This window comes from Equus quagga, chromosome 4 (assembly GCF_021613505.1).
Source record: "Equus quagga isolate Etosha38 chromosome 4, UCLA_HA_Equagga_1.0, whole genome shotgun sequence".
In the NCBI taxonomy this organism is placed as follows: domain Eukaryota; kingdom Metazoa; phylum Chordata; class Mammalia; order Perissodactyla; family Equidae; genus Equus; species Equus quagga.
The window spans coordinates 91,829,293-91,845,100 of NC_060270.1; the positions used below are offsets into that span (position 1 = coordinate 91,829,293).

The following is a 15,808-nucleotide window of genomic DNA, read 5'->3' on the forward strand; positions in this document are numbered from 1 at the left end:
TTGATCTGACCAACCCCCCCTGCAGTACATTTTCCATTACATTAAACTTCCACTCTTACTTACTTCTGCTCTGTACCTTTCCTAAATTATATAAAAACAAGGCAATAATTGTTTGCTCAGTTATAAATTAGATCTGGCAAATCTTTGCCCTTACAACTCCCTTTGTTGGCTAAAGCCAGGTCCTCTACCTTGCAGGGTTCTTTCTATCAAGGATACAGAAGCTTATTGCTTTGATGGGATCAAGATTTAGGAGCTTAGTGCAACTTTAAGGCTGTTTGCATTTAAATACCTTAAACTACTGTAGAGTTCTTATGGGATAATCCTGGAGTAAAATGTTAAACCAATTACTGCCCTCAAAATAGGGTCTTGTATTAGAATCTTCTTAAAATAAAAACAGCCCCAGCATGAAGGGAGAGATGGGGAGGAAGAACACTGGAGTCTCTAGGGCTGAATTTGGCAGTCTAGGTTCCTGTTCTGCATTTGTAGTTATGCTCACTTATTTCATAAATAGTAATCGTAAGTGAGCTAGTTAGCTGTTGACTACTTCATATTTTGGATTGAATAGTGACGGGCTTAAAGATGAAAAAAAGGCCTGATTAAGGCAGTACTGAAAATCTGTTCCTTAAAGTGAGTCCCACAGAGGTTTTAAACACTATTTCTGAATACGCTATTTCTTAATTCCAAATAATGCGTATTTATTTTTCTTATACCTGGTCTTACAAAATATTTGAAGTGACAGAAATAACGAAACCAAACCCCCTCAAAAAGAAGTCAGTATCTGCCATAGTAAAAGGAAATTAATAAATCAGAATTCTCTTTCTATTCATCTTAAATTGGAACAGAATTCTGATTGCCAGGTTTGCTAATATGTAATTCATGACTGCTTTTTAGATGTAATTAATTTTCTTTGTAACAAATGGAAATAGGACACATGTTTATGATCTCAAAGATAACAGAAAAGTCTTCATGAAAACCAGACAATTTTGAAATGCGTAGAGTGGGTTGGAACCAGGGTTGAGTTGGCTGCAGGGAGGGCTGGGTTAGAGATGTCTAGGGTTGGAGATGTCTAGGATTCCAGCCACAGAGGTTTCAGGAGCAGTGGGTCTTTCAAAGGTCAGGTAGGTGTGACTACAACAGACGAGGCTCAGTGACAGGGGGAGTTTGACAGACATTCAAGCAGGCCCAGATTGTTAGGAAGACAGGCAACTTGGAGAGGATGCTCAGCTATAGATTCCAGGGTTTGAAGCCAGGACCCCAGATCTCAAAGAAACTGGGAAGTCACGAGGTTCCAGGCTGAGACACAGACAAAAGATGATAAGCCAGGGCTGTGTTGGGTTAGGACTAGTGCCACATTAGGGAGTCTTCACTTCCCCCAACTGGAGGCAGGACTGGTCCAGAGCTGGGATGTGGGGGCGAGGTTTCATCTGTGGAGTCACATCCCAACTTTATAACTTTTTTAAATTTTATTTTTACAAATTTTTGTCCATTCCTTTGTTTAGATTTCAGAAAAACCCATGAACTTGAGGGAAAGAAAAGTTATCTGGGAGGCAGAAGGCAGGTATAGATAGAGTGCAAAATTCTAAGGGGAATTTTTGACATCCTGAAGTTCAGTGGCTTCTTTTGACAGATGGGAAAATGGAGGCCTAGGGTCTTGGTTACATGCCAGTTAAGTCCCCAAGATCACGTATCTGGTTTGTTTGTTCTCAGATATCAGCTGGTGTAAGAATCGCTCAGGAAGTTTAGAAGCAGGTTGCTAGGTCCTGTTCTCGGAGATTCTGATTCAGGACAGCAGTGGGGTTCGTGGCTCTGCAATTTACACGAACACTGTCGGTGGTGCTGATGCAGGTGGTGCGGGTGCTGAGGTTTGAATAATTAATTGGAAGCATTCCTTTCCCTCTCACAGTCTAATCTGTCTTTCATTAAGTCACATTTTGTTCAAATCTTTCATGGGCTCCCCAAAGCTGGCCACCATTAGCAGTTCTCTCCCTGTTACCCTTGAGCTCTTGTAGTTCCGTGCAGACTGCCCTTATCCCCCTCCCTACTTCCTTCCTGCGAATGTCCGGGCCTGCTCTGATGAGGCTGTCAACATCATGCAGAAGGTGAGGCCTACTGATTTTTGACACTTACTTGCAAGGAACATTTTCTATTCCAGCTGTTGTCATTCCTAAAAGTTTGCTTGGTGCTCATCTAAGATAAATGCTAGAGTCTTCTTGTAAGTGGCTGTCTAGCATACAATAGAAGTAACACCTGAATCAAGACCATGGGGACCTGCGATGTGTGGGGACGGAGAATGGCCCACACTGAACAGGGACTCATAGAGCAAGCTGACGAAGCAGGAGAATACAGGAGAGTTGGCTGAGCTCTGCACTTTCAGACTCCGAATCTTCCCTTTGCAGCCCGTCTTCTTACTCCTCTCAGCCGTGCATGACAAAAGCTTTTATAAGTTCTAATGATGACATTTTTGAAATACAGTGTGGCATTTCTGTTTCAAACTCAATTTGTTTCTAACCAGGTTTCCTATTTTGAGATCTACTTGGACAAAATCAGGGACTTACTCGATGGTAAGTAACCCGAATGCTTGTCCTTTATGTGTTCTGTAACTAAAGTCCAGGGAGGTTGAAGTGATTTACAGCACTTCTGCTTAAGGAATTAATGAAAATTTATAGAGGTGTTCTTTTGTCTTCATGGTATCTGCTTATTCTCAGCCAAGGTTTAAACTTGCACATTGCAAGGAGATTAGATTTGCCTATCTTCTGTAACAATTTCTATTTTTCTTCCAATACAAGATCTTTAACTTTTCTTCTTTGCATGTTGTCATTATTATCTCTATAGTATCCAAGACAAACTTGGCTGTTCATGAAGATAAAAACAGAGTCCCATACGTAAAGGTATGAGGAAAACTTGACCGATGATGCAACTGATTTCTCTCCAGTCACTGTCATCATAAGTATTACATAAGATACCCAAAATATTACCTTTAAAGTGCATATATTTAATCATGTTCCTTATATTTAATATTCAGCTGGTTAAAAAATAGACATTTAATTTCTTCAATCACATTTCTCTATGTAAATGTATCACAGATGTCTAGTCACATGAGGTAAGAATTGGAGTTATGAACAAATATTTATTATTCACATTTAAAGAGGCTTTAGTGTTGAGTACAATCATTTATACTTTGTAGTTAGGGGAAGCCTATCATGGCATTATGTCTAGAAACTCAAAATGTCTGATTTCAGTTGGTGGGTAGAATGGAAGGCAAAGCAAAATTTCCTCCATTTTTCTGTCATTGGTTTTCTGTCTCCGCTGCTGTTGAGCATGAATATGTACTTCAAAATCTAGGAAAATCCAGCATTTCTCTTATGGTTTACTTGTGGGTTTCCTAGGGTTTGCTCCAACTTCTTTTTAATGTATAATTCAAGCCCTAGGCAAGGAGGAAAAGTTATTGGATCAACATTGCAGCCTTTCTCTTGATCGGCACCTCTAGAAGAGAAACGGGAAAAAGTTTAGCTGTTTTGAAATATTGCTGCCTTTCGATTTTTTAGTGGTGAACCTGAACTGACTCTCTTCCAGGGGTGCACCGAGCGGTTTGTGTCAAGCCCAGAGGAAGTCATGGATGTGATAGATGAAGGCAAAGCAAACCGACATGTGGCTGTAACAAGTAAGCGTGGTGTGGTGTTTCCTCCCCTCTAACTTAGGGTGCGAGTGTCTGCCTACCCACCAGGAGGGGTGGGTATGAGCTCCAAATGAAATAATGCTTGGGAAGGCAGTTGGAAAGCAGTGGTTCGGACACAAACACAAGAGTGTGTGCAGTACGAGTATGTCTAGGCAGGTCGTGGGAAACAGCGCCTACTGCTGTCTAGGAAACTCTCGGAAATATTGGGTGAGACTCACTGGAGCCTCAACAGTAACAGCCTAAGCCTGAACACTAGGAGTACAACCAACCAACCAACTAAAGGGGAAAAAAGTAAGCTTCTAAGTTTGTTTATTTTAACCATGTTATTGTTCAGGTTTAAAAAAAAGAAATCCAGGGCCGGCCTGGTGGCACAGCAGTTAAGTGTGCATGTTCTGCTTTGGTGGCCTGGGATTCGCCGGTTCGGGTGCTGGGTGCGGACATGGCACCACTTGGCAAGCCATGCTGTGGCAGGCATCCCATATATAAAGTAGAGGAAGATGGGCACGGATGTTAGCTCAGGACCAGTCTTCCTCAGCAAAAAGAGGAGGATTGGCAGCAGATGTTAGCTCAGGGCTAGTCTCCCTCAAAAAAAAAGAAATCCTAACCAACCAAATTCTGTATGCCAGTCATACACATGGAAAGAATCCGCGGTGGATTTCTGCCTTCTGTGAAAAAGGGAAAGAAAAGCAGGGAGGAACTCAGAAAGTAGAGCTGAGAGAGTTATTGAAAACTTTCTGATGCTGTATTAATAACAAATGCATCCAGATCAGCTTGCTTACCTTGCAGTTCCTTCCTCGGCATGTGCACCTGTCACCGGGAAGCAGGTCGTATGGTATTAGAGCCGCAGAGGTTCCATGAAAAGATGGGGGCTGCTGTCTTATTCAGAAGGATATGGACAAATGAGAGTGAGTTCATACGAAGAGCAGCTGAAAGAACTAGGGATTCCTAGCTTGGAAGAGAGGAAAAAATCTGGGGAGGACATGAGGTCAATACAATATTTCTTAACATGTTCAAGGTGCTGACATTACAAAAGAAAGTCTTCTTGCTTTGTTTGATCTGGATGGGTAGACCATTCAGGATTGTTGACGCCTCAGGGAGGCAGATTTTGACCTCATACGAGAACTCTTTATTCCTGACAGCTGCCCCAACTGAAGCCTGCTACCCAGAGAGGTAGTGAGGTCCCTGTATGATGTAGAAGAGTTAAGCATTGGTTGGTTGACGAGTCTAGTCTCTTGAAGTCTCTTCCACCCAAGGTTCTATGAGTCTGTGATCCAGAACTGTAATTCTCAACTCTTTCTTTACCCCAACAAATATATCAGATGATATTTGTATCTGTGGCAAATTTCATAGGTGAGCCTAGACTTGTGTACGGTGTAGGTTAAACTCCACTTCTTTCTCTTCTGCTTACGCACTTACTTGAAAGAATGTAAGACTGATATGCTTAGAGTAATAGATACTATTATCTCTCATTTATAAAGAAGTTCTTTACTGAGTTTCTTAAGCTCTTGTTAGTCATGAATTATTCATGGCATACCTGACAATCCATCTTGGCCCTTTGCTTCAGAACTCTTGGTCCAGAACATTACTGTTTTTCTTATCATTCTGGTAAAGAGGTTTTTAAAATTATTGTGGTAAAATATGCATAACAAAATTTACCATTTTAACCACTTTTAAAGCTGCAATTCAGTGGCATTAAGTACATTCACAGTGTTGCGCAACCATCACCACTATCTCTTTCCAGAATTTTTTAATCATCCCAAAGTGAAACTCCCTGCCCGTTGAACAATAACTCCCCAGACTCCCTCCTCCCAGCCACTGGCAACCACCATCCTACTTTCTGTCTCAATGAATTTGACAACTCTGGGTACCTCATATAAGTGGAACAATACAAGTCTTTTTGTGACTGACTTATGTCACTTAGCATAATATCTTCAATGTTCATCTATGTTGCAGCATGTGTTGGAATTTCCTCCTTTTTTATGACTAAATAATATTCCATTGTATGTATATACCATATTTTGTTTATCCATTCATCCATACATAGACATATAGGTACTTATGCTGCTTCCGCCTTCTGGCTATCGTGAATAATGCTGCTATGAACATGAAGGTATAAATATCTGTTCAAGTTCTTGCTGTCAGTTCTTTTGGGTATATACCCAGAAGTGGAATTGTTGGATCATATGGTAATTCTACTTTTAATTTTTTAGGGAACTACCATACTATTCTCCATAGCAGCTGCACCATTTTACATTCTCACCAACAGTGTCCAAGGGTTTCAATTTCTCCACATCCTTGCCAACACTTCTTACTTCCGTTTTTTTTTTTTTTTTTTTTAAATAGCCATCATACTGGGTATGAAGTGGCATCTCACTGTGGTTTTGATTTGCATTTCCCTAGGATTAGTGATGTTGTGGCTCTTTTCATGTGCTTGTTGGCCATTTATCCATCTTCTTTGGAGAAATGTCTTCAAGTCCTTTGCCCTTTATTTTTTTGCTGAGGAAGATTCGTCCTGAGCTAACATCTGTTGCCAATCTTACCCTTTTTGCTTGAGGAAGATTCACCCTGAGCTAACATCTGTGCCAATCTTCCTGTATTTTGTATGAGTTGCTGCCTCAGCATGGCTGCTGACAAGTGGTGTAGGTCTGCACCCAGGAACCAAACCCAGGCCGCCAAAGTGGAGCACAGTGAACTTAACCACTAGGCCACGGGTCCGGCCCCCTTAGCCCATTTTTCAATTGAGTTGTTTATTTTTCTGTTGTTGTTGATTTGTTGGAGTTCTTTATATGTTCTGGATCTCAATCCCTTATCAGGGGATTGCTTTGCAGATATTTTCTCTTGTTCTGTGGACTGCCTTTTCACTCTGTTGATAGTGTCCTTTCATGCACAAGAGTTTTTAATTTTGATGAAGTCCAGGTTATCTATTTTTTCTTTTGTTGCTTGTGTTTTTGATACCATATTCAAGAAATCATTGCCAAATGCAGTGTCATAAAGTTTTTCGTCTGTGTTTTCTTCTAAGGTTTTATAGTTTTAGCCTTTACATTTAGATTGTGATCCTTTTTGAGTTCGTTTTTGTATATGGCTTAAAGTAAGAGTCCAACTACATTTTTTTGCATGTGAATATCCAGTTTTCTATTTGGTGAAGATACTGTCCTTTCTCCATTGAACATTCTTGACATTCTTGTTGAAATTATTTGACGATATTATGTGAAGGTTTAATTCTGGGCTCTCTGTTGTATTCCATTCGTCTGTGTGTCTGCCTTTATGCCAATACCACATTGTTTTGATTACCATCGATTTGTAGTAAGTTTTGAAATCAGTAAGTGTGACACCTCCAACTTTGTTCTTTTTCAAGATTGTTTTGGCTGTTTGGGGTCTCTTGAGATTCCATTTGAATTTTAGGATGAGCTTTTCTATTTCTGCAAAAAATGTCATTAGGATTTTAAAAAAGATTGCATTGAGTCTGTAGATTGCTTTTGGTAGTATTACCATCTTAACAACATTGTCTTCCAATCCATGAGCAAAGAATGTCTTTCTGTTTATCTGTGTCTCTTTTAATTGCTTTTAGCAACATTTTGTAGTTTTCAATGTTCAAGTCTTTTGCTTCCTTGGTTAAGTTTATTCCTAAGTATCTTATTCTTTTTGTTACTACTTTAAATGGAATTGTTTTCTTAATTTCCTTTTCGATTATTCATTATTAGTATATAGAAATGCAACTGACGTATGTGTATTGCTTTTGTATTCTGCAACTTTACTGAGTTTATTAGTTCTCATATATTTTTTATGGAATCTTTAGGGTCTTTTCCATATAATCTGGTAAAATGGTTTTAAGAAATGATTGCCAGTGGGGGTTGAATAAGAGTCACTGGAGTCTCTGTCTGCCTAGGGAACAAAGACCAGCGTCCAGAAAGATTTTTATTTCCAGTACTCGGGCCTAATGAACATATTTAATCTTTGAGACCTTCTATGCACCTAGCATGGGTTCTAGAAGAAGTGTGTGTTTTAATCCTTCCTTAAGAAAGTCGTAATCCTTCCTTAAGAAAGCTTATGATATTACTGATAAGGCAAGGCTTACCCACATGAAGAAGATGGAATACATCCTAATCACAATAATAAAGGCTGAGGGACTTAAAGTGAGGCAGGGGAGGAAGCTGTGAGCTCTTCAAGGAGAGAGTGGGGCTGAAGTAGGATGTTGGAGGATGGGGGCTTCAGGCAGAGCTAAGAATCTGTTATCTTATACTGTTGACTAAGATTTGTAGATTAATTTCTTCTCCACTTGAAGACATTTTAAATCTTTCATTTCTTTTTTTTCTTTTTTAAAGATTTTATTTTTTTCCTTTTTCTCCCCAAAGCCCCCCGGTACATAGTTGTATATTCTTCTTTGTGGGTCCTTCTAGTTGTGGCATGTGGGACGCTGCCTCAGCATGGTTTGATGAGCAGTGCCATGTCCGCGCCCAGGATTCGAACCAACGAAACACTGGGCCGCCTGCAGCAGAGTGCGCGAACTTAACCACTCGGCCATGGGGCCAGCCCCTTAAATCTTTCATTTCTAGAATGAGCATTGTTTTTAAGAAGAAACAGTGGTCTCAGATAAATTTTTAAATTGGCTGGACTTAAAAAAAGAAATGGAGCTATTAGGTGTGATTTGTTGTGCTTTTCGGGTGAGAGACTTGCTACCTAAATTTATGTGTCTTTGCAGAGCAGTAAACTATTTTCCTTTTCAGACATGAATGAACACAGCTCTAGAAGTCACAGTATCTTCCTGATTAATATTAAACAAGAGAATGTAGAGACTGAAAAAAAACTCAGTGGGAAGCTTTATCTAGTTGATTTGGCTGGGAGTGAAAAGGTAATTGGTTCTTTATTTGTATTATCTATAATTTTCCCCTGTTATTTGCTTCAGTGTGCAATGGTATAATTTTTATGCCTTCCTATTCCCTGGTTTTAAAGAGCTTTTAAAATTTCTGATGTTGTGCCAAGATGTTATTAAATTTAACCTTCTCTTCCTGGCTCTTTCTTTTCCGGTCCTGAAGTCCCCTATTCGCGTCACAGGAGGTGCTTTGAATGCTAACTCTGATTAATGCCTGATAGGCTCTGATGATGACATTAGGCAAGTGTTGGTGTGAACTTAGCCTGGCAAAGGCAGCTGCACAAATGCAGGAGGGCATGAACTTCTGAGGAAAGGAAAGATCCCCGTGTTGTTGAAAGATCCCCAGACTCAAATAGGCCAGGAGAGGGCTTTGCCATTGGAATGTGGCTGTTCTGCCTCTGCAGGTTTGTTTTGCTGATAGAAGATCTGGAACCTAGGGCTCTCTCTGCATTCCCTGCTTCCCTCTGCAATAGGCATGAACTGACAGGGTCTCACGTGGGTGGCCTCATGTCCTTCAGGCTATGAGGCCTGTAGCCAGGTTTTTAGCCAAAAGCCCTGATCTGTCCCTGGTTTTTTCAGGGCTCTCTTTTAGCATGTGTACTCTGTGCCATGCCCTCCCAGGAGCTGGCTGAGGCCATACTCCAGATCAAATAGACTTCCCAGAACCTCTCACCTGCCCCCTGCCAGCCTCACTTCTGTGGCACGACTAGAGGCTCCTGCTGCCACACGCTGGCTGAGGGCACTGCTCGCCTGGGGTGACATCACAGAGCAAGTCCATGTGCATAACACCATGGGTCTGCCATCATCGCTGACATTGTGCTGACTGTCCCCATCAGGGCTAGCTTAGAAGTTCGGTCAGTCTCCCAAACTGTGTCATTGATCCCCACTTACTGCATGCACCCCACCACTGAATCGCCGTACATCAAGTTATGGCCACTGACATCTGTGTAAGTAATGGCTACCTGGATTGTCCTCCTTTATGTGCTTGTAAAGCTGTGAGCAGAAAATCATTTGGATATTCCTGGTTGGGAATCTGAAATTTTACTGATAAAGGCTTATAACTTTGATTAAACAGACACCCACCAGAACAGTAATATGAGAAGCATTGCTTTGTTCTAGACTGACCATTAGCAGCCAGGATCTGCTTTGTGGCCACACCAACTGTGTGGATCCTGACAAAAAGCCCAGGGGCCACATTGCTCTTCCCGAGCTGCCCTCTTTCCTTTTAGAGCACAGAGATAAGTATTTAGGGCCTAAAAGCAGCTGAAAAATGCTTAATGCTGGCAGTTCAGAGGGGAGGCCTGTCCTCTGTGCAGTGTTGGTGGTTATTGCTTATGATATTTATGAGGCATTTTAAATTTGTGGTCCCACACATCATTTCTTTTGCTCACGTCTGTTTTCCTTTGCCCTAGATGTGTCCACGTGAATGTGTCAGTGTGATCTAGTAGAACAGAACTCTGGGCTTTAGTCCCTGACTCCCCTAAATGGTGTTCTTCCCTTGGGCTGGCAATTTGACGTCTCTGGAGCTCAAATTTTCCTTGTCTGTAAAAGGAAGGTGATTGTACCTGTCTTGCATACTTCATGGAGCTAAGATGCTCAAATTTGAAAGCACCTTAAACAATACCATGGGACTAGACTATTATTATTTGTGACCCATCGGCTATATTATTTCTCTGTCTGTAAGCAGGGGTACCCACACACACAATTGCCAGAGAGATGAGAATCTATCCTATTTGAAAGAACCTCGCCCTGGACATGCATTCGTCTCTATCATTAGGAGTTTCTCCTTTATACATAATTGAAATTCGTCTTTGCCCGGTTTCAAATCGTTTCCCCGCCTTTCTTTCTTCAGAGAGCAGCTGCTCCTCTGTGTCGTTTGTCCAGTCAGCAGAGCTATGAATCATGTTGATTTCCCTTTTTTTTTCTAGCAAACTGCTCTCTACCTAGAGCAAATGCTGTAAACACAAAATTACCAGTAATAACACAGCAGAGGAGGAACTGTGCGTGGTCCCTCTGGCTGCAGAGGAAAAAGACAAATTTACAATGTTATATACATTTTCTTGACTTTTCATGCCTCTCCCAGTATTTTTCCCTTTGGATAATTGTTCCTTTTTTTCCTTCCTATGGGAGTAAGTAGAAAAGGAACAGAGAGTCTGGACAACCATCCCCACCACCTTTTGTCCTTTGCCTGAAGGTGGACCTCATAATTTACACTTGCCAATATGTCCATTCGTTGTGGCCGGGACAGCGTTTTCTCTTAAAGCTTCCCCCTGGGCTCCCTCCGGTATGGAGACTGTGGTTCAGCCTCAGAGAGCCCAGCCTTTCCATGTTGACAGTACTTTGGAGCTTGGTTTCCCAATGGCTGTCCCCCGGGGAAGCATCTGCAGCTCCACCACTTGAGGCATTTTTTCAGCCAGTCCCCTAAAACCTAATTGAGAGGAAAATGACAACAAGAGCGAACAAATCCCCAGCCTCAGGCGCGAGGGAAGGTTTTATCAATATGATTCTTACTTACTTTTATTTTTCCTTGCATTCCCGGAGGATTCCCATCACCAGTGCCCCCTCCTTTGCTCTCCTGTGAGTTGGAATTTTCTGCTCTGCTTTTGCTGTCCTGTGCAGCTCATTGCTTTCTCTTCTCTCTGGTAGGTCAGTAAAACTGGTGCCGAGGGAGCTGTTCTCGATGAAGCTAAAAATATCAATAAATCTTTGTCTGCTCTTGGAAACGTGATCTCTGCCTTGGCAGAAGGAACAGTAAGTGATCCTGTTCCCATCTATTAAATGATATTATGAGAAGTTGCCTTTTGGGTCCCCTGTATTCTCTGTCACACACCCCAGAGATTCGTTTGTTTTTGTTCGCAATGGGACAGAGGGAATCCTGGCTGTGGAGATCCTGCTTGCTGGGAGATTTAGTGCATTAAATGTGTGAATGTTGATGCTAATTTTCTATGACCCAGGTCCCTGGAGGGGCACTCTAAACTTTGGCAAAATCCAAAGACTGGGCAACAAATTCTTATTTCACACGTGTTTCTAAGCCCAGTGTTCCCATCACTAACTTGCTTTCTTCTGTGCTTTTTCTTTGAATGGGCTATAACAGCCAATACTTTTTCTTTTCCTAAATAGAAAACACACGTGCCGTACCGGGACAGCAAGATGACTCGGATTCTTCAGGACTCTCTGGGTGGGAACTGTAGAACCACCATCGTTATTTGCTGTTCTCCCTCTGTCTTCAATGAAGCTGAGACCAAGTCAACGCTGATGTTTGGACAAAGGTGCATGTGATCTCTCGTTACCCATGACCTGAGCTAGGTCTTAGGTGTTAAGGAGTGAGTGAGTGGTGAGGGGCTAGTGTCAGAGAGGAAATAGGGTGAGGAGGCAAGCAGCCAGTTACTAAAGTAACATCTAGCAGGTGATCTGTAAACTTGAGGCATCGTTTATTGAGGCCAAAGGAATAATTATGTTTTAAAATAATGGGCAAGAATATACCAATCAAAGGTCTGATGTTAAAAAAAATACTCAAACTTATTATAGATGTGATTGTTGGTAATTCAGTCGAGTGTTACCTTTGTTCTTCGTGGAATTAAGTCTAACTCTCAGATTCATAGGTTTCAAGTATATACAACTTAAGACTGCTAACTATCTTTAACTCCAATATTTGGGATCCATTGCAGAGTGGCTCCTAGAACAACCAGAAATTTAGTAATGTATAGTAGTGGCATAAATATCGAAGAGGGGAAAAATCCTAATATTAACCCTGGGGGTAGGAGGTATTGAATGTATGTTGAGGAAAGAAGAAGATGTCAGCCATCTTCTCACTTTGAAAAATGTCCAAATTAAATTTCCTGGATGTCTGGGAAGTGTTAAGAGGTGGGAAGCAGGGACAACTCAGTAATCCTGAAAACCACATTTCATGTGTGTGGGTTAGTTCATACCTTCCTTTCCTGTCTTGCCCATCCCTCCCCATTGCCCAAGGCCTCACCTCCTTCAGTCATGGTCCCTCAGTTTCAGATGTTTAGCTTCATCCTCTCAGCATGGCTGCCTCAGGTACCAGTTCCTAGAGTACTTAGGGTGCTGTGGATTTGGGTGATCTGAGCATCTTCAGTGCTCAATGGACTGAGCCCGGACCTGAGGTGGGGAGATGTGGATTCTAGTGCTGTCATTTCCTTCAATTCTGAAAAATTCTGTGATCTTTAGACAAGTTACCAGTTCTCTGTGGGCCTTAGCTCCCTCATTTGTAATAGATGAACAGAACGCTCCCTCTGCCTTCCTCGTAGGAATATGTTGTGTGTTTATGCCTGATAAATAGTTTAAGATGCCTAGAGAAAGGACAGATGGGGGTGGGCATTCTGTATGGGAAATTGTTACGGCTTATTAAACTGCACTAAACTCCAGTCATTTCCTGAGCCCTCAACAACACCTGTGGGATGTCTAAATAAATAATAATTACATTGAAATATTGTAGAACTAGTATATATTTTTTTGTGTGTAAGGAAGGTTGGCTTTGAGTTAACATCCATGCCAGTCTTCCTCTGTTTTATGTGGGATGCCGCCACAGCATGGTTTGATGAGTTGTATGTAGGTCTGTACCATGGATCCGAACCTGTGAACCCTGGGCTGTCAAAGTGAAGTGTACAAACTTAACCACTATGCCACTGGGCTGGCCCCCTAGTATATCTTTTAAACTGGATTTGGGTCTTCACTTCGTCTCAGATCACTTCCTTGATTAGCTGAATGCTGAGGTCAGTGGACTGCAGCGAGATAATACCTACTTTTCTCAAGGGCCACGGGATACCTATAAACCAGAAACTTCTTATGGGGAACATGGAATACCGTGGTGATCATCCTGCCTGCCCTGGCTCTCCTGGTTTCTTAAACTTAAGGTTTAACAGTTTCCTCTAAAGACGTGTTTGAGCAAACCAGCATCAAATGCATTTATAAAGGAAACATCTCTTTAAAAACAATTCTCACCTGCAAAGCAAAAATGATCTGAATCTTTGCAAGCCAGAGTCATCCTGGGGCATGGGCTGTCTGTCTCAAGGTTGCTGCTGTTAATGGGCATTTGCCTCTCTCTATAGGTAGAGTTTTAGGTATGAGTCCAAGTTATTTGGATTATTTTCTTTCTTCTGGTCTCAGTGAGGCAATCATCAGCATCATCATTGTCACCAGCACTTTTTTTCAGGGCCTAGCCGGGTGCGTCAGAATCCTCAGAGCAATTCTATCAGGTAGGCATTATCCCACCTTTGTACAGAGGATGAAATTGAGGCTTAGGCTCAAAGCCATTAGGTACCATACCTGAGACCAGCCAGCCAGTAAGTGACTGAACGTGTAGGATGCATAGGATGGAGACTATTATTTGACCCACAGCTTCTAACATGCAGGCTGCTTGACCAGAAACCTTGGTGAGCACAGGCCTCTGGGCTCAGTAACTCCAAGTTTTGAAGCTAAGTTCTTCTACTGACCCGTGCTGTCTCTCGTTTGCTTCTTTCTGAGCTTCAGTCTCCCCACTTGTAGAAAGGCATATAATAACGCCTACTTCTGGGAATTGTTGGGAGGATTAAATGAGTTGCTTCATTTTTTACTTAGCACAACGGCTGGCATGTCATAGGTATTTCAGTGATTGCAAATTCCCTTTTTCCTCCATCTTCAGTAGTCTTCAACAATCTGATGTATTGAGGCTCGGGAAAGTCACAGTAATGGATGGGACTGAACTGAAGGTAATGTAAGGTAATATACGGAATAGAACTGTAATATAAGGAACAGGACTGAATGAAGTAAAATTAGAATTAAGTTTCTGGAGTGAATGATTAAAGAAATACTGCTGATGATTTGGGACTCCAGGAAATCAAAAGTATGTCAATTATATTTTCGAATGAAATAGATTGGTCTACAACCTTCTGTCAGAATCATCTGAATACTGGGCTCCATGAGGGCAGGGACTAGGTTTATCATTGGCATCAGTTGTCTCAACAAGCACCCAACACAAGTATTACATAGTACGTGGTCAGTAAATAAATGCTTATCAAATGAATGAACAGACAAATCTAATGCTTGTTATGTAGAATTCCTTAGAACATTCAAGTAGTTGCTGAACTGTGACACCGTTATGTCCACACGTTTGGTTGGGTTTAGATCTGGTTTGTTTTCCAGCCTATAATTAGAAATGTGTGAAGTTTTGTTCCCTTCTCTCCATCCCTGAGTTAGTTCATAGATTCCTCTAGGACATCTAACTTCTCTTGGGGGCCAATACCTGCTTTATTGTGAAACATATGCGTTGAAGCCAATTACACAGCAGACCCGAGTCAGAACACTGGATTAGACATGGTATCTGATAGCTAATGAGATTAAGCACTTTGAACTCAGAAAAGAGTGCTGGGCACATCCCAAATTCAGTGTAACGAGTGTTCATTATATTCTTGTTGCAAGGGTGGCCAAACCTTGGGGCTGCCTGAGGTTCCTCAGTTAGTCCTACACGGTTCTTTCAAGGACGTGAAGAAAGTCCGTGCGTGTTGCTAGGCTGTACTGTATTGATGCCTTGAAAGAAAGAAAGCAACAGTGTGTCCTTTGGAGCAGTGGAAACGTGCTAGAGTCTATAGATGACTGAGAGCAGCCCACCAAGTCAGCACTCTTTAGGATTCTCGGTTACGTCCTGGAATTTAAAGGGAAAAATTCACTGTGTGTATTTCTTGGTTTCAGCGCTGAATTCTGGCTCTTCTGTTTGGTCAGGCCTGTCCCCTTTAGTCCCCTGAATGCCCAGCATTGTGCTGGGAAAGAAGTAGAAGCCATTTTCTATGTTCTCAAAGAACTTTTAATTGAGCCAAGGAGGGGAGGCCACACTTGAATTTCCAGGCAGCAGAGAGTCAACAAGCTGGACTCTGTGGGAAAGCTGAACACTTCCTGCTTTAAGGGATAGGGTGCTCAAATTAGAGCACTTTCATTGATTTTTTTTTCTTCTGGCTTCCAGCATTTTATTTCTTAGTCTTTAATTACTCTTCCAGAGTACTTTTATAGCACTATTCTAAAAGGATATTTGTAAGTTTTAGAAGTAAGAACTCAAATCACCCAATTATCTTGGAAGCGTATTTAACGTACCTTGATTTAGGGTGGTAATGAGGGGAAAGGGAGCCCCGAGGGGGCAGACCAATCAGCCTCAAGAAGGCCTGAATCAGCACATCTTTGGCACCAAGAGTTTTGATTGATCCAGCATGAATAATTCAAAAGCTTTGTTCGTATGTGAATCTGGAAGGAGAATTGATAATTTAGGGAAA

At 41.7% G+C, this 15,808-nt stretch overlaps 1 protein-coding gene across 1 annotated transcript in view; it reads left to right on the top strand.

Moving 5' to 3' along the window:
* Positions 1-15,808, top strand: part of KIF5C (kinesin family member 5C) — a 146,826-nt gene that overhangs the window by 62,164 nt on the left and 68,854 nt on the right. Inside the window, exons 5-10 of the mRNA XM_046657649.1 lie at positions 2,513-2,561; positions 2,833-2,888; positions 3,574-3,661; positions 8,401-8,525; positions 11,193-11,297; positions 11,667-11,815. Coding sequence (XP_046513605.1) covers positions 2,513-2,561; positions 2,833-2,888; positions 3,574-3,661; positions 8,401-8,525; positions 11,193-11,297; positions 11,667-11,815 — 572 coding nt within the window. The remainder of the gene's footprint in view (positions 1-2,512; positions 2,562-2,832; positions 2,889-3,573; positions 3,662-8,400; positions 8,526-11,192; positions 11,298-11,666; positions 11,816-15,808) is intronic.